Source organism: Thunnus thynnus, chromosome 1 (assembly GCF_963924715.1).
Source record: "Thunnus thynnus chromosome 1, fThuThy2.1, whole genome shotgun sequence".
NCBI lineage: Eukaryota > Metazoa > Chordata > Actinopteri > Scombriformes > Scombridae > Thunnus > Thunnus thynnus.
Window position 1 is genome coordinate 6,516,216 of NC_089517.1, and position 19,343 is coordinate 6,535,558.

Sequence of the window (19,343 nt, forward strand, 5' to 3'; positions counted from 1 at the left end):
AATCCTTATTAAAGAACGCCGGTCATGTCTTCAATGTTGTTGTTGTTGTTCAGACTTTCTGTGTCTTGTCACATGCTCTGCTGCAGGATGTGTCCTCTCTCCTCCTGGTTTCCCTCTGCCGGATAAGTCGGACCTCGGCTCTTCACGCTACACCAGCAATACCAGTATCTTCAACAACTACGCCATGGAGGTAAAACCACAAGATGGAAAGCAGAAAAGTAGAACTGGGTTATAGTGCTTAAATACTGGATGTAAAAGTCAACAAACCAGGATACAGAACTTATGAATTACTGGGAACCAGTAATGCTGCAGCCGTTGTGTGATATGAATGATGACCTTCAGCTCTACACTTGCTCAGTTTACCAGGTTTCCTGTTGTTGTTTGAGTCATATTTATTTCTAATTATTTGTTATACATATATAATGCTAAGTACTCCCCTGATACAAAGCCGAGATCGAGGTGTTTATTCCACCTTTTACCTTGAAAAAATGTATTTTTCTACTTTAAAAAGGGAGCATCTTCGCCATCAACGATTTTTTTGGTGTTTCTTTGTCAGCAGGAATAAACTCTTCAATAGTATTTCAATCAAATTAATAGTTTTCACAAACTGCTTTCACAGCTTTTTTTTTTTTTTTTGGCAAACTACTCTGCAAGCTAAACATAAATATTCTCCCTCAGCAGAATATTTACATTTAAATTTGACCACAACAGTACAAACTCACATTATAATGAACCTGAGGAGGTTTAGTGGTAAATAAAGCTAAGAGATGTATCCTCAGCCCTCCAACCAATCAAAAGTGTTTATTTATGTGTCAGATTGTAATAATAAATTAGGAAATCTTTCAAAAGTTGTTCAAGGTGCTTTACAGACAATAACAATATTATATTAAGAATATAACTGAGAATTAGAGGTTAAATAGGTGATTATATTAAAATGTATAATGTGTCTTTTAAAGTCTTGATCACCTGTCCAGACCTATAAGAACGAGCCACGTACAGTAGCGATCTCTCTCCCTCTGTGTGCGTCTGTTTCCCAGCTGCTGATCTCCAGCTGTTCGCGCTGTAAGACGTGCGACTGCCTGGTTTACGACGAGGAGATCATGGCCGGCTGGACGGCGGACGACTCCAACCTCAACACCACCTGCCCCTTCTGCGGAAACCCCTTCCTGCCTTTCCTCAACGTGGAGATCAGAGACATGCGAGGACCCGGCAGGTAAAAGAGGACGCCTCAGCACCGACCTGCTGGATGTTATAATTAAATTAACCTTTATTTTAATATGTTTCTGTTTGTTTTCTGTTTGTTTTTGGGCGGCGTTTTGTTCTTTTCAGGAGCAGGTTTGTAGAATACATTCTCCTCTCTACCTTAACCTCTAGATATTAAGTTTTTACTGGTATCAGTTGATAGCAGTGGTTACTTGTTGATTACCTTTTAGAAAAATCCCCTTTGGTAGCTTGATTTTCCTTTAAACAAGAGTTTTGATCTCATTGGGATCTCAAAAGATGGTTAATAAAGTCCTTCCTAAGATATATTGAAAATAGAGTCACAGACACCAATAAATCAGCTATTTTGGTAAACAGGTCAGCAGTTACACTGATGTATTAATATTTAAAGTCCTCCTTCAGTGTAAAATTTCTCTTCTTTCTCCTTCAGTTGGATGTTTGAGCTTCACTGAATGATGTATGTGCAGAGGTTGTTTATACGTTCATCTGCTGAAGGAGGAAAATTTCTTTGTGCTCACCTTGAATCTGACTTTACGTACCTACAGGCGTGATTAAAGGGAGTAAATGTATCTTTTAGGAATTTTTATGAAGGTAACAGATCTGGAGGCGATCATTAAAAACAAAAAACAACCCAATGTTAATGTGAACATGATCAAAATGTTGCCCCTAAATAGTTAGACTACAGGTAGAGATTTTATAAATGTATATTGTGTGATAAACCTTCATCTCAGAGAATAATAACTAGTCCATGTAATAAAATAAACAACCTTGACTCAAATAAAATGGAAACATCATCTTGACTCGTTAGGATGTAAATATAATCCCTCCTCTCTCTTCTTCTTCTCCTCAGGCTGTTCCTGAAGGGCAGCCCGTCGGTGGACGAGGCGATGACGTCATCGTACTCCGCCTCCACGGGTTTGGACACGGGGACATCCACGTTGTCCACGCCCTGTCCCACCACGGCCGTCTCCCCTCCCTCCCCTGTGGTCGCTGTCCAGGAGTGTTCAGGAGGCGGCAGGTACTCACCGCCACATTCTTCACTTATGACTTCCTGTTCTGTATTGAGCTGAATGTATCTTATTATTTGTGGTCCAGTCAGGGGAAAAAATACAAGATAATACAAGACAAAAGCTTTGGTGGCGACTCCATCAAAGAAAATAAGGATTAAGGGTTCAGTGTGCGTGAAACAAACTACATTGTATGACATGTAAAAGTGTTTAATAGGCCTCATTTACACCTGGTATTAACATGTGATCTGTATCTTGGTGCATTTTCTGCATAATGACATTTGATTAATAGGCTTTTGCATTTACACCTGGTATTAAAATCCGCCCTCGTTATCTCAATCATGCCCACATTGCGATCGCATCTCGATATGCAAATTCCCAGGTGAAGGAAAGTGATGCTGTGGATTGGCGTCACTCATTCTTTGCAAGGGAAGACTCATAACTGCCGCTAGCAGGACGAGTCGGAGCGAGGCGACCTTTCAACTTGCTGCGCCGTTATTTTCTTATAAATTGGTCACAGTGTACAGATTACATTTACACCTGGCTGAGATCCGATCACATTCAGATCACAATGTGTTCTGAGTGTATTAACATGTGTTTTTCCTCATCCAGATCACGTATATAGATACATATTGCATGTTAATGTGATCTGTATCTGATCTGCATGTTAATGCAAGATGTAAATGAGACCGAAAACTAATACTGGATTATTCAGACAGATATCAATATTGATATTTGAGAGTTACTAAAATCTGATGACTTTTTGGCCAATATAATTGTTTCTACCTGAAGACATAACATGCACAACAATGTTTGACAAGGCTCTAATTTAACTGAGCAGGACATTTATAGTTGAAGAAGGCGGGGAGAAATGCCTGCCGTTAAAAATATACAAATACATGGTTAAAACATGTTCTTACACTGTACATGCTTGACTATATTAGAGTGTGTTAGAAAATATCTTCACACGCCCCTCATGGATGCTTATAGGAGCCGACAGTACATCCTATTAATTACATTCATATGCAAGTACAAATTGGCAGGAAATTAAAGGAAAAAATGTGAATAAATGAGCAGAGATTTCTAATGAATGCAGACTCCTTCCACGCAGGGGCGCGAGGGGTCACTGAGTGGTTTGATGATTATGAAAATGATGTGAATCAGATGGTTGTGGGGATGAGAGCGCACACTCTTTCAGACGGTCTCTTCTCGAAGGCGTTCATGGTGTTATTCTCCGTCGTACACTTGAAAAATGTGATGGGGGGGGGGGGCTTCATCATCAGAGGCCCTTAACATGAGCTGAAAGATGTTTGGGAGCTTTACTTTTTTACACATCTTTTATTCAGGAAGAACTGTACCGTGCATCATCTTAAATGCACCATGTGAATATGCAGAATGTCCTTTTTTGTAGAATAACCAAATGTCTTTTTGTCCCACAAACATAATATCTCAAACACTTACTTTGTTCTCAGTAAAAAGCTTAATTGTTGCAGAATACTCGCATGCACATGCTGTATTTTACAACAGTGTATTTCGTGGTCAGTGACAGATTTCTTACTGACTTAAGCTGTGTTTTTAATGGATGTAGGAAATGAGATGAACCATTTAAACTAAAAGATTGGGACTGCATCACGTTATTCATCTACAGTTGTATGTAAAAGTTTGGGAACCCCTTAACAAATAACATATTTTGTTGACTTTTTAATTGAAAAGATTTAAACACAGCCTCTCTGAGATATGGAACATAAAACACAATATCTTCAGCAAACAATGATGCATACATACTTTTTATGCCAAATAAAAACATCATTGTGACATTTGCAAAAGTTTGGGCACCCTAAGATTTCCCAAGTTTCTGATTCTTCTTACAAGGTCTCAGACCTTAATTAGCTCGTTAGGCCTGCGGCATGTCAATAGATGTTATTAGGAAATGTCAGCTGGTGCCAATTTCAAAGCTTTACAAACACTCTGACTCATCAAACCTTGTGCGAACACTCAGCAGCCATGGGTTCCTCTAAGACAAGTTATTGATGCCCCCAATGTATGTTAAGGCTTCAAGAAGACAGTAAAGCTTTGTCAGCTTTCAGTTTCCACAGTGCGAAATGTAATTAAGAGACGGTACTTTAGGGCAACTGTGGAGGTCATGATGAGATCTCGAGGACCAAGAAAACTTTCAGAGAGAACTGCTCGTATGCTGATCAGAAAGGCAAATCAAAACCCCCCTTTTAACTGCAAAAAACCTGCAGGAAGATTAAGCAGAGTCATGGGTGGCGGTGCAGCGTTCCACTGTGCAGCAATGCTTGAACAAACAAACATTCATGGAAGAGTCAGTAGAAGAAAACCTTACCTGCATCCTCATCAAATACAATGTCAGAAATATGCAGCAGAACATCTACAGAAGCTTGATGTGTTTTTGGAAACTAGTGCTGTGGACTGATGAAGTTAAAATATAAACTCTTCTGCCACAGTCAGCAAAAGTATGTTTGGAGAAAAAACTGAGCAGCATTTCAGGAAAAGAACACCTTGCCAACTGTGAGGCAGGAAGCATGTGGGGGGGTGGATCTATCACGCTTTGGGGTCGTGATGTAGCCGGTGGCACAGGAAACAATGCACAGGTGGAGAGATGAATGGATTCCACTAAAATACCAGCAAAGTCTGGAAGCAAACATCCCACCGTCTGTGAAAAAAGCTAAAAGCTAAAAAGAGGATGGATACCACAACAATGATCCTAAACATACCTCGAAATCCACCTCAATTGGCCCTCACAGTCCCCTGACTTAAACATAATCTGCGGGTAGATCTTGAAAGAGCTGTGTGTGCAAGACGACGGCCCAAGAATATTGCAGAACTAGAAGCCTTTTACAAGGACGGATGGGAGAAAATCCTAAATACAAGAACTGAGAGACTTTTATCCGGCTACAAAAAGCATTTGCAAGCTGTGATATCTGCCAGGCTGACTATGTAGGGAGCCCAAACTTTTGCACATGCCACAATGATGTTATTACTTCTTTATTTTTTGCATTAATGTTTGCAGAAAATATTGTGCTTTTTATCCTAGAGAGACTCTGTTTACATCTTTTCAATTAAAAAAATCACCAAAATATGTCAAGAGGTGCCCAAACTTTTGCATACAGCTGTACATAGCTCAGTTTTGCATTACAACTTCCTTATTATCTCTACTATCAGATGACCTTTTTAGCAATTATGGTTAAAGGTCAAACAATACACCACATGTAAAATCTGTGTATGGAAGGTTTTGAATATTACACCCATCACAAGCAGAATGAAACCTAAAAACTTATCTGATCTTTATCATTTTCAAATGTCAAATGCTCTTTTTTTGTTGTGATTGGTTTTCAATTTTAACTAAATTGTCTTCTATGTTTTCACTTCTACACACAAACAAAAAGAAAGTTCATCTCTGTTATAACCACCTGATGATAGATGATAAAACACAACCAGAAATCAGCTGACATGAGGCCTGAAACACGGCGCTGACAGTCATCATCGCGATTCCTTTAAGGCAGAAAATATAAAAGATAAAAACTTTTTTTGTTGGTTTATTCTCACATGAGCTGCGTGATATTTTTTACCCTCCTCCTCGACTCATCTTCATGCAGCTTCCAGTGCGTCTGATTACAGAGTGCTTTTGAAGTATGAACCTACTGTAGCTGCATCCACACGGATCCCCATCTGCATTGTAAAACAGCAATGTGAGACGATCCGCAGCACCTGGTCCTAACAAAGCTGTGTTGGTGTGTGCGTGAGTGTGTGTGTGTGAGAAAGAGAGAAAGAGAGAGAGACCATGTGCTTGTATAAACACCCTCCTGAGGTTATCAGGATATCAGGCAGCACAGGATTTTATCTTTTATGATCTATTTTGTTAATCTTTTTGCTGAGTTTTGTTAATATGATTCTGTTTTGTAGGATCTTTTTATGATAAAATAAAAAAAAACCATCTCTGCTGTGTGTGTCTCCTCAGGACTCGGTCGACCAGGGTTCAGGGTATCGACATCCCCGCGGATCGACGGCAGGGGACGCTGTGCCCCGGAGCGCCCATGGCCCGCAGCGTCAGCGCCTTCGGGCCTCTGGGCGAAGCGTCTCAACTCAACCGCTGCGTGCCGACCTCGGGCAGCCTGCCCAGCCGCCTCAATGAAACCACGGTATGTTCAGTCACACATCACTGATACCAAAGTATTACAACTATTCTTTTCAGTAGTGTTTCCTTCTTTATTCAGTGCTCAGTGACATTTAAAGGCCGGTTTGCAGATCACAGGTTTCATAAGCTTTGCACACAGTTCCACCAGTAAAGCCTAGCCAATATCTGCTGATATATCAGTGTAACCCAAGTTTAGGACAAAAAAACCCCCCAAAAAACCTGTGTGGATTTTGAGATGAATGCAGAAGTGGAGGCAGAGACAGTTAAATATAAACACAGTCTCACTTGTTGCTGGATGTTCCCCTCAGACGTCTGAATCAGGCTCAGCTCAGCTTTTATGTGTTGTTCTTGGCTCCGCTGCTTCCCTCTTTGTGTCTGCTTTATCTCCACAAACTGACAAGATGGGAGTGATAGTCTCCTGACTCTGTCTGCTTTCTATTCAGTCTGTGATCTGGACAACCTGTTAGACATTTTGAAGAGTTCAACAGCAGAGTATGAAACCTACTCTCACTACATCTCCTCCCTCCTCCTGAAGAAATCTCACGTCTTGTCGTTTTTTACCCCCCCCCCTACAGGACCCACTGAATATGGACTGGCGGCTCCACAACCCCGAGCCGGTGACGGTTCCCTACCTGAGCCCTCTGGTGCTGTGGAAGGAACTGGAGAGCCTGCTGGAGAACGAGGGCGACCCGGTGATCACTGAGGCCGACATGGTGGACCATCATCCCATCATCTACTGGAACCTGGTCTGGTACTTCAGACGTCTGGATCTGCCCAGCAACCTGCCCGGACTCATCCTCACCTCCGAGCACTGCAACAGAGAATCCCAGGTGAGACGCAGACACACCTAAAACATTACATCATGATAATTATAATATCTTATTATTAATTACACGACATTTCTCTCTCTCGCTCATCCTTTCAGGTCCCTCGTCACTGGATGTCAGAGGACAGTAAACACGTGTTGATCCAGATCCTGTGGGACAACCTGAAGCTACACCAGGACCCCCTCCAGCCTCTCTACATCCTCTGGAACACGTACAGTGAGTCACACTTTCAGAAGTTTAAAATTCATGAGGTAGCGGGATAATTTACTCCACTCTCACACGAGGAGTACCGACCGCTGCGGGAAACAGGATCCAGACCAGCGGAAAGGTTTTAGAAACGTTTTTTTTTTTTCAAGAAATGATGGAATTAAACTTTAATGATCCTCGAAGCAAAAGAGCAAGAACACAAGAAAAACAGAAAAATTGGATATAAACAAAAATATAACAAATGGGAAATATATGCAGAGGGACCAGAAGGGCAGTATGTGGATTATGGCTTTATTAGTCTTTAGAAAATAACAGCAGCTGTTGACTGAGATAAGCAAAAGAAGGCAGAACGTGTGTGGAATAAAAACATGTCATCTGTGTGTTTTTTATAACTTGTTCTTCCTGTTGAAGATCTCAAGAAGCTGAAGCGTCTCCCGTGCATACTAAAGTCCACCGCCGCAGTGCAAACACACACACACACACACACAGGAAAAAACACAATCATAACTACTGCGAGGGCAGTTTGGTTCTCAAGAATAAAAATCACAACCAGCGTGAGCCGAATATGTCAAAAAATTTTGTTTTTTCATTCTGATTTTAGCTTTGATAAGCAGATCGATGTAGTTAAAAGACCAGTTTCCTCCAGCTGAGCAGGATTTCCACAAATCAAGTCGTTCTTCTTGTTGTTAACACCTTTTTTTCCTGTCGCCCGGATGACTGTAACTACTAATATATCTGTCAGTCAGTCTTCTGTTTCATGTCTGCAGCTTGTTTTTAGTTCCTGTCTTTAAAGGACAGGTCCACAGTTTTTCATGTCTGTCTAAAAACATTAGCCAGTTGCCCATATGAGCGTTTTTCTGGCTGTAATCATGTTAATACTGTTAATTAGATTTATTAAAACATCCCCTCCTAGTTCACTTCCAACTGTATGTGATGGGGGACAAAATCAACAATCCTAATTCTGTGAAAAAAATACATTCAGCTGAAGCTAACACGAGGCTTCAGCAGACTGTGTTAGACAGATAAAGTCTTTTTTAATATAAAATTCCTTCTTTGTGTTTCCTTGCTGAGCTGCCATGGAGAGGTACTAACAAAAAGAGAGAATTTTATACTGAAAAGACTGTAACTTGGGAAGATATCCACTTGATTTGTCTAAGTCAGACTGCTGAAGCCTCTTTAAGCTTCAAATAACTTTTGAAATACATTTTTGCACCGAACAAAGACTGGATTTTGTCTCCCATCAGTTACATTGGAAGGGTTTTGAAATTTGGTTAAATTGTGAATCTACCCTTTAAGATAAAAGGAAGAAAGAAAAGAAGTAAGGTTCAGTTGTGATAGCCAAGTTGGTAAAATATTTATGGTTTATTTTGGAAGTTTTATCCTATTTTTCTTCTTAGATGTTCATTAAAACTCACTTAAAAACTCATTATCAGTCATTAACATTTAGCAAGCTACAGATTTTCCACTGGTTTTACATATGACAACCTGAACCTCCTGTTGAACAAGAAGACAATATCAGCAGCAGTTTTTTTACATTTTGCAGGTTTAAAGTGTGAGATATAAATAATAAAACAGACACATATCAGGTGGTTAGAGTATTTAATGTTCATGAGAATCAGTAGATTTACATTTCAGTTCGTTACAAAGGTGTCAGACTGATGTTGGAACTACAGTGAATCATGAGAACATCTGCACAGCAGCTGTATTCGTCATCTCGAACAGACATGTTGCGCCAAGGCGTCTGTCGCTTCAGCTCCGCAGTTATTGATTGTTTAATCGAGGAGGTGACGCGGAGGCGGCCAGCTCCTCCTGGGAGTCGGCTAATCTTTCTGCTAACAGGCTCTGTCTGCTCTCTCTGTCTTGCAGGGCTTAATTGTACTCTGTTGTTAGAGAGTGAGTGTTCACCTCTGCTGCAGACCAGATGAGTCCTGTTGTTTGTGCTCTGACTGTACTCTTGTCTGAGGCCTGCTCGCTCTCTGTGTCGTGTGTTCCCCCCCCCCCGCCGCTTGATGCATTTCGTAGTGTCGTCTGTGGAAAGTCAGCCTCTACTTTTTTCATGGTTTCGCTCCATGTTTGGAATGAAAGTCTCTGTGCAGTGTGAAATCTTATGATGGTTTTGGCAGGAGGGCTGTTTTTTTGTTTTGTTTTGTGACACGCTGTTGAACGTGTTTGTCTATGTGAATGTGAATGTTTGTACGTTTAAAATCACCTTAATGTATAGATGTAGATGTCTTAACACAATATTTCAGTTACTTGATATGTAATGTCTTCATAATGAAAGCAAAAGAGGGGAAAAAACAATAAAAATCTGGTGATATTTGTCTCAAATACAGCTCTGCTCTGTATTTGAATGTGAGTTTGCATCTCTGGTGAATGTTCACTGTGTTATTTCACTCACTGACATGGACGTTTAGTTTTTAGCGGCAGACATTGCTGTAGTACTTAAAGGGCTGGGTACTTAACACTATCCACATCATGCTGGTACTTCTTACCACATTAAGTGTTTGTATTTTAATGGTTAATTTATCTCTCATCTAGGGCTGTAGTCTCCCAATCGACTGGTTGATTAGTTGGTCGATATGCTCTCACCGACCAAATTCTCATTGGTCGAATAATCTCCGTGTCACTTTAATAAGAAGAAAAGTGCTACATCAGTAGATTTCCAGGATTAATCCATTATTTCCTGCAGCGGGAGGAACAGAAATTACCTGTGAAAATGGGGATGTATTCAAAACACCCCCCTTGTTTTCACAACTTTGAACTCGCCCAACATAGTGGAGACTAGCTGTGCTCAACGTTTACTGAGCGTTTACTGAGTCACTGTTTCTCTTATAATTATAACAATGAGAACTCCCGCCAGGCCGAAAAAAATATTTTTTAATGACAAAAATAACGCCAAATATCCAATCATTCGGAAATCAATAGCGTTTGGGAGTCTCTGTGCAGCGCTGTTCTGGTACGTGAGTCAACCTCTGTGTCGTTGCCTGGGAAACTGTTGGCAGCGTAGCTCCGTTAAGGAATACGTCATAGCGTAGTATGTTTACGTAGCTAGTGGGGAAAGTGAGCGGCGGGAAAGTGACGGTGGATGTGGAGCAGAGGAAAAGTTTAGCGGTAAGTTGTCAGTCTGGCAGTAAATGTACAGTACAGACTACAATGTGTCAGTTAACAAATGCTAAAAAGGTCACGTCTGTCGTTTCCCCAAGTGCTGGAAAAGTGAAGGGAGTTAGCTCCAAAGTTAGCAACAATGGGTTAGCTTAACCTGAAGACGCTAAACGAGACGAGAAATGTGTGGCTGCTGAGTTCACTGTGCGCTCTGTCCCGTTACATCCAACCTCCCCGCGACTTATCGATTAGTCGAAGATCATGTACGATTTCAGTCGACCAAGAGTTTCTTTGGTTGACTACAGCCCTCCTTTCATCCAATCACAGCTGATTGATGCGCTTGTTAGGCAACAACATCTTTATTCGCTCACAGGAGGAACACGATGTGGCAGAAACTGTTTAAAGTCACCTCAAACCCAAAGAAGCACAAAAAACACAAGATGTTGACTTGAACCAAGACTTAAATAAGATAATAAGATAACAGCATTTTAAAGGATATATCTGGTGATTTATTTAAATGTACTGTGGATTTTTATTATGTATTTTTGATGTCATACGTAAAGATTATAGTGAAGCAATTCAAGCTATTGTTACTACATATCAGGCTTTTATTCACCACATTATTTTTTTTTTACTAGTGCCAATTCTGTTTTTGTTTTTTTATTAGAATATTTGTACTTTTATTAGATCTTATTTAACATCAGCATCAAATGAAGCACTGCTCTTACCCAGCCCCAAGTACTTTTCATTTGAGTGAAATCCTGTTCTTACTGAGATAAAACCATCATCACTTCATCATCATCATCATTGTTGTTTGTTGTTTTGTGCACTAACAGAGAGTCCGCCGCTGACCTGTGTGTGTGTGTGTGTGTGTGTGTGTGTTCTGGTAGATGTGGGTTACCCTCTGTCCCGGCCGGTCCCGGAGGAGGAGAAGCCGTTCAGCGAGGAGCTGCTGCAGAGCGTGGTGAAGAGCATCCAGAGGAATGACGTCAGCAGGCCGATGGCGCAGCTGCTGCAGCTGCTGGGTCAGACGCTCGGGGTCAAAAGGCAAAGGTCGGCAGCTCCTTTGTGTTTAGATGTCAGATATATTTATTTATTTAAAGGATGTGGTTTATTAAATTTGATTATATCTGTTTGATAAATTTCATGAGAAGATTAAAACAGGCAATATGTTCTTCTCCTCGTACTTTCCTGAAGACATACGCGAGGTCACAAAGACATCGTTCACTCATTCACTGCATAGTAGACACTGAATAGTTTACTCAGTAGTGAGGAGTTCATTGACATTTCAGACACTTATCATTATCATTTAGTAAGTAGTAATAAGCAGTAATATCTGATATAAAATGTGGTTTATTACATTGTGGGATTGTTGGCCTAAAGTAGTTTACATACTATGGATGATACTGACAGCATAACATATATATTCATTTCATTGTGGAGATATTTGAGAGCGTTATATATAATTTACACACTCAGATAAAATGGCAGAGGATGAATATAAGAGGTGCAATGATTAATTAATTAGTTCATTGGCAGAAAATTAATCTATAACCATTTTGATAATTGATAAATCATCAAAATGGCTTAAATATAATGTGATCCAGCTTCTCTTTCTTAGTTTTCTATGATAGAAACAGAATATCTTTGGGTTTTACACTGTTGTTCCCGACAAAATAAGAAATTTGAACTCATTACAGGCATTTTCACCAATTTTCTGACATTTTATAGACCAATTGATTAATAGAGAAAATCATTAATAGATGACTCAATAATGAAGAATGTAGTGTACTATATACAGTAGTAAATAGAGAGTGATGTTGGAAACAGTAATTGTTTGGAGACCTGCAGACTTACTCTAACCCTAACCTTAACCTCTGACCCAGAAACCAGTGTTTTACCAACTGGGAACACAGCTGTTGTCCCCAGTTAACTGGTCTCAAGTCTGAAATTCGTCCCCAAAAGTAGCCTATGACAAACAGACACACACACACACGGTTTATTCAGTTACATACTTCAAACCAAAACTGATTTTGTTCCTAGTGGTCTTGTTGTACGAATAAAAACACACATTCAGTTTCTGTTTGTAAAATGATCCAGTGAGTCAAACTGTTCTTGTGATGTTTTCACTGACTGAGACGACTCGTGTTGGCGGCTTGTTGACCTCGACTCTTCTTCTCTTCAGGAGTTTGTACAGAGACATCCTCTTCCTCTCCCTGGTGGCTCTGGGAAAAGATAATATTGATATCGGTGAGTCTTAAGTTTCTTGTGTTTTAATGGATTACATGTTGTACTATATCATGTTCCAGTGTGAAAGGAGTTTTTGTTCATATCTTACCTATATACCCTTATTTTACATGAGAGTTGATGTTTTATTAAATCCTTCCTTTCTGTTGAGTTTCATTGTAGAAACAAACTGTAAACACATAACTGATGTTATCATCTTAAAAGCTGATGTGACAGACTCATCAGCAAACAGCTGTTCACACATTTAGCAGATATGAAGCAACTGTTGAGGAATCGCTGCTAAAACACAAAATAAAAGCACAGACACTGGTTGATCTGTAGACTAATGAAATTGTTGTCGATCAATAAGGAGACAGAACTCACACAAAGCGAATCATTCACTCTGTCTCACTATACAAAGCCAAACGGACCTTTAGAGACAAAGAAATGATCATCGATTGGTCAAATCATACAAACTTATGGATTACAGCCATGAGATATACATTTACATGCACATGTATGTTAACTAAGAGCCAGATATGGACCTCGTCCCCTTAGCATGTCTTGCTAAGACCCAAAATGTTACCTTATTTGGACCCAAGCCAGAAGGAAAGAAAGGTCATCAGGAACAGCAACAGAGTAGAGAAGTAATGCTCTTACTTCACATTTGTATATTAAAATGATAAGCTGATCCTTTGGTCTTTCATTACTTTTACACAACATTAATTATAGTAGATGTATTTAAATGCAGACCGATGTAGACCAGTGTTCACTCTCCGTTTAGCTCCGTTTAGCTCCGTTTAACTCGTACTCAGCTCCTGAGGGAAACGTGTTTTTTTTTCCTCAATGCTTTGTTCACCAGCTTGTCTGCCATCTGGTGGCATTTTCACTGCAAACAGCTGCCTGTTGCCTCGGCGAGAGACACACTCGCTGAGCTTTAACCAAAACAGAAAAAGGTTTTGGGCCGTGAAGCCAAAACATTGAGCTGAAAAGCTACGCGGAGCAGTGTAGAGCTGTAGAGTTGTGGAAAAGTACAATAATAAAATCAATGATGGTTCAGTTTCAGGGTCCAGTATAATGCATCCTGACTCACTGTCACAGCTTACTAGGACACTTGAATAGATCGTCTTTATCACTGTTAATGTTATTAGTGACATCTGTGCTTTTCCTGCTATGACGAGTCAAAACGTCAGCATCTGTGAAAAGGGCCGATACTCCACCCACGTGTTTTTTGGGGGGATTGTACTAATGTGGACGACCTTCTCTTCTTCCCTCAGACGCCTTCGATCGCGAGTACAAGTTGGCGTACGACCGCCTGACGCCGAACCTGGTGAAGCTGACCCATAACTGTGACCGTCCTCCCAGCACGGGGGTCATGGAGTGTCGCAGGACGTTCGGAGAGCCTTACCTGTAAAACACTCACCTTCTGCAAACACACACCGCCACCGCCACCAACACCACCGCCACCGCCAGGGGTTCAACTCTCACCACCCAAGTCATTGCTTTAAGACGAGCTCAGGAAAACCTTTCGGAAGACTGTGAATGTGCACTGCGGTTAAAAAACAAAACAAAACTCTGTAAGCGATCAAAAAGGTACAGTTGACAGCCGTCAGCGTCATGTAGCCTGACAAACACACACAAAATAAACGACAGACTTTCTCTCAACTAAAAGCGGCGATATGGAAACACGACTCACAGCGTTCATAAAACACCACGTCACGCAGCGTTGTCGATCGAAGCTCATCCCGAGCAGATTATACAGATATACTGTACATACACAGCAGTAGAGGATTTTTTTTAAAAATGCTACATTTATATTGTATAGTCATACAGCATATGAAGACTAATATTAGCAATATTTTAACTTGAATTCTATTTATACAAAGTAAGCTTTATTTATTCTAGTGTCTTGTTTTTGTTTTTTTTTGTTTTTGTCGTGTTCGCAGTTTAAACCAGAACGACCTGAACACTCACTGCTGCGTTTTCCCACCGAAACGTGTGGGGAAGTATGTCGCCGTATGTATTTTTAGTGTCTGCTGTAAGTGACGACTAAGTTTCAGTGCTTTAAAAAAAAAAAAAAAAAAAAAAAAGTTAAAAACCACTTAGAATGTTTTTAAGCTGCCTTTTAAATGTTTAAAGTCCAGAGTCTGAAGATAAATGTCCCAAACAGTTCAACTAGTGCTCTACGTTTCATTTAAACTGTCAAGTTTACAAAACAGTACACAGAACAGTATATTTTTGGTTCTTTTTTTTTATGAGTATTTTAGCATCATATGAACAATAAGTTTCTTTTTGTTTTCTGTAGCGGTGGAACGCAGCGCTGTTAGCCACACGAGCAAATATCAGTATTACTGTTCATCGTCTTTGTATTAAACATGTGCTGACTGAAACACACACACACACACACACACACACACACACACACACACACACCTGCGATGATAAAGGTGTAGTTTACATTAACTTGTATCATTACGAGATGAATTAAAGGTTAGACGTGAGTTCAACTACAGTACGAACAGTTTATCTTTGAAAATACAGAAGCTGCTCAAAAACAAAACAAAACCAAATCATTTTCTGGCACTTTTCTGTTCGTGTTGATAAAGAACGCAGTCTGGCGGCCATGATAGCCTGATGCATCTCTTTAAATGAAAACGATGACACTGTTTTCATAGTTTTGGCATCATTTCCGTCAGTAGTTTATAACATTAAACGTCACCAACGTAACGACATCTGAGAACAAATCGCTACGATGAGACGAGAAACAACAGACAAGTTTATCCAGATGATCTAAATTAATTCATTTGGAGGTAAAAACTGAAAGTGAACGATCCCACGATGAAGGTAAACGTTTATGGTATTAAATTTGTATCATAATAATTGAATTAAGTTTCCCAAATAATCGAACAAATAAATAAATAAATTGAAAGTGAATAAAAATGAAGAAAAAAACCTCAAAAACAAAACTTACACTGAATAAGAGCACTACATTTGATTATAATATTCTTACTTTTCAGTTTCAGTTCTGACACGAAGCTCGAATGAACTGAAAGTGAAAAATTCTGCAGCGAAACTGAACGAAGTGACGGCAAAAAGAGAATTCAGTGAAAGAAAAGTGAGAATATTGTAATCAAATGTAGCTCTTCTATTGTAAGATTTGTCTTTGAGTTCATTTATTTTGGTTTCAATTTATTTTTATTCACTTTCAATTAAATTATTATTTTTTATTCTTGGGAGATTTTGTTAAATTATTACGACACATTTAATCCCATAATAATCCTTCATCGCACATGAAAACTGCAGCAAAATGTTCTCAGACTTGATATGAGACAACAAACCGTTTCACCCCGACTGTCACTGGTTGTTCAGATAAACATGATCATATCTGTGTTTATGGTTTTTCTTTTACATCTGTGGTACAAACAGCATATCTGAATGTTTATCGCACCTGCAGCTGCAGGCGCACGTTAAGTCTGTGACGGTACTGAATGAGTTTAAATCACAGAACCTTTACTGATCGATCAGACCGATGATGTGTTACATTATTAACTGAATGATACAAACTCCGACCGTCGTGCTGATGAGCTCTTACACCAGAGGACGGTTTCTGTGAGTTCTCCAAGAATGAGAAGCAAAAATTGTAAAGCACTTGTCGGATAAGGTGGAAAAGCGCCGTATAAGTGGAGTCCATTTACCATTATAGAGTTGATGTTTGTCATTGCTTTGTTTTTACTAACAAATACCTGCAAGTATCCGTTTAAAAGTTCTGTAAAAAGCCCAAAGTGGAGCAGAGACACCAGAGTCTGGAGGACAGCTTCAGGGTAAAATGGTGGAAATATCAGCTCCTGTATTAACTTTAAACATCAGTTTTACTTACTAGAGTTTAGCAAAGGGGAGATGTTATATAAAGGAGCAATGATGGTACTGAACAGATGGTCGGTTATTATGTTAAAGTTGCCCTGTGGAGTTTTCTTCTTCTCTGACTCTGTGGGCTGATTAAAGCCTCCTGTAGTTCATTGAATGTGTCTCTTCATTTGTGTCCACGAGACAAACAAAACAAGAACTCACTCATTAAAAACAAAAGTTCTCCATAGCGAGACTAGAGGTTAGAAACTCCACAGGGTAACTTAACGTTTGCTTTTTCTGCACATCTCAGTGCCTGTTAGAAGCAGATCGAACAGAACTTATATGACCACGTTTACATGAAGTCGGTTAAATTCTAAAATGCCCTTTTCTTGCAAATACAGCAACTGCTTCCATAAGTAAATATCTCCGTCTACATTAAAACACCAGAACAGGTAATTCTCCTACTGGGCATGTGCGGAGGACAGACGAGCAAGTCAGCCACAGAAAACCAGTGAAGAAGAAACCGTATTGTGTACTGTTTGTTGTTTCTGCAGCGGCTTCCTGACATTTTGTTTATTGCAAACAAATTACAGCAATTTCAGCGAGAGAAAGGTGGTAGATAGCTACGTTTAACTCTAAACAAGCTCTCAAAGTAGACAATAAAGGGAACTTTTCATTTCTTCTTCTTCTTCGTTTTGTCAGCGATACCACAGTGTTTCTTGCCAGCGTTTCCAGGTTTACACACACTGGAAGCTGTTTTAGAAAAGCTCCATTTTTGAGGGGAGAAAAACTCTGTTTTATTCTGGACGGAGAGAAAAAGATGCATTTTACGAATTTAACCGGCTTAGTGTGAACATGGTCTTAATCTCAGAGTCTGAAACAAGTTCAGAACCTGAAGTTCATGTCCAAAGTGTTTTATCATCACAACAACTTCATCAAAACAGGATGCTGTAACCACCCAACTCTTACACTTCACAATCTGACACGGTTTCAATTTTATTTTGTATCTGTGTTCGTTTTTGCCCACAACTTATTCAAGCAGCTTTATCTCTGGAAAACCATTTCCAGGAAACAGCCTCCACCAGCGTGATGATAATAACTGTGTGGGACGCTGCTGATGAAATAAAGAGAAGATGTTTTCTATCAGCTGTGGAGGCTGTGAAGGCTTCGAGAGGTCAGATTGTGTTAAATTGTCTTCTGAGGGAACGGATGATGGTCGTTTGACGCCCTGTTCCCAAAAACAAAAAACCATTTGGGGACAGAAGAGACACAGATGTTTTTATCCTAATTAAATGTTGACACTAGAGAAATCAGACTCACCCTCTATGCATTCAGTGGTTTTTATTTAACATTCACTTTGAGGCTGTTAATTGTAAAAGTACGGAAGGTAAATCAGGACTTAAAAATGTGACACAAAGGTGGGCTGAGATTTGTAAATGTGTATATTGACATGTGCAATTATTTACATACCGAGTCTCGTATGTGTACGATTGTTTTCATCCGGTGCCGTTTACAAATCTCTGCACACATCTGCACTTAAGTTCTGATTTTATGAGATTCTGTGGGGGGAAAAAATAATCCTGACCAAAATATTCTGGATAGAACTGGATGTTTTTGTAGGAGAACGACTACAAATATACACATTAATTATCGCTTTCATGTGAATGTTAATCAAACATGATGACTGACAGACTGATGTGACGGTTAACGGAGGACCTCGAGTCTAAACTCAAAGGTCTTATGAATGTCAACCACATGTGAAACTAGTCCTGGAAAAGTCAGGAAGTCGCACTTTGCCCCCCCCCCACACACACACACAAAAAAAGTGAACTTAACTGCTTTGAGCTTGAAATTCTCATCGACCCGGCAGGTCCAGGAGAGGACGCATCGACTTCGATGTCAGCGGCTTGAAAAAGCTGCCATTCATCTGTGGATTTATGTTGTTTAAAAAAAAAAAGTTGTACAAATGAATGATTTTACAGAATCTGGGGCCCTGTACATTTTAACTCGCCCTTTGTAGAAATCACATTTTATAGCAGTTTATTCACACATGTGCAAAGGTCCTTTTAGATGTGGTGAAGGTTCTGTACAGAGATCAGATCTTCAGGACTGTTTAACTGTAAATAAAATCACCTACACTCTCACTCCTGGCTTCTTTCTTCATCGTCGGCTTCTTTATTAAACTTTTATTACTGTAGTTGTGGAACATTTTACTCTTTTTCAGACATGCTAGCAGTTTGAGACCAAAATTTCCTCTCGTCCAACTCTCAAGTTAAATTATAGTTTGCCTCTGTGTGTTGCTAGCATGCTAAACTTGAGCATGTAACTCTGCATACTGTACTCATGGTCATACGTTCACGTTAGCATGCAAAGCAGCATATTAAATGTAGTGTTAACATTTTTACAGGGATCTTGTTAACAGTAGCATCACTTCTGGTTTCTTTCTTCATCGTCGGCTTCTTTATTAAACTTTTATTACTGTAGTTGTGCAACATTTTACTCTTTTTCAGACATGCTAACAGTTTGTGGCTGTAGGGATCACAAGTGTGACCATGAGACCAAAATTTCCTCTCATCCAACTCTCAAGTGAAATTATAGTTCACCTCTGTGTGTTGCTAGCATGCTAAACTTAAGCATGTAACTGTGCATACTGTATTCATGGTCACACGTGCATGTTAGCATGCAGAGCAGCATATTAAATGTAGTGTTAACATTTTTGCAGGGCACTTTTTTTCTTTTTGTTTTAAA

The 19,343-nt window shown here is 39.7% G+C and overlaps 1 protein-coding gene across 5 annotated transcripts in view; it reads left to right on the forward strand.

Annotated features, from left to right (window-relative positions):
• Positions 1–18,739, forward strand: part of LOC137200310 (C-myc promoter-binding protein-like) — an 83,666-nt gene extending 64,927 nt beyond the window's left edge. For all 5 annotated transcript variants that reach the window (XM_067615323.1, XM_067615063.1, XM_067615233.1 and 2 more), the window contains 9 exons: positions 87–190; positions 1,038–1,213; positions 2,072–2,239; positions 6,211–6,391; positions 6,963–7,217; positions 7,313–7,430; positions 11,414–11,576; positions 12,709–12,773; positions 14,027–18,739. In XM_067615323.1, the coding sequence (XP_067471424.1) occupies positions 87–190; positions 1,038–1,213; positions 2,072–2,239; positions 6,211–6,391; positions 6,963–7,217; positions 7,313–7,430; positions 11,414–11,576; positions 12,709–12,773; positions 14,027–14,163 (1,367 nt within the window). In that variant the 3' untranslated portion in view covers positions 14,164–18,739. The remainder of the gene's footprint in view (positions 1–86; positions 191–1,037; positions 1,214–2,071; positions 2,240–6,210; positions 6,392–6,962; positions 7,218–7,312; positions 7,431–11,413; positions 11,577–12,708; positions 12,774–14,026) is intronic.
• Positions 18,740–19,343: the final 604 nt, after the last annotated feature.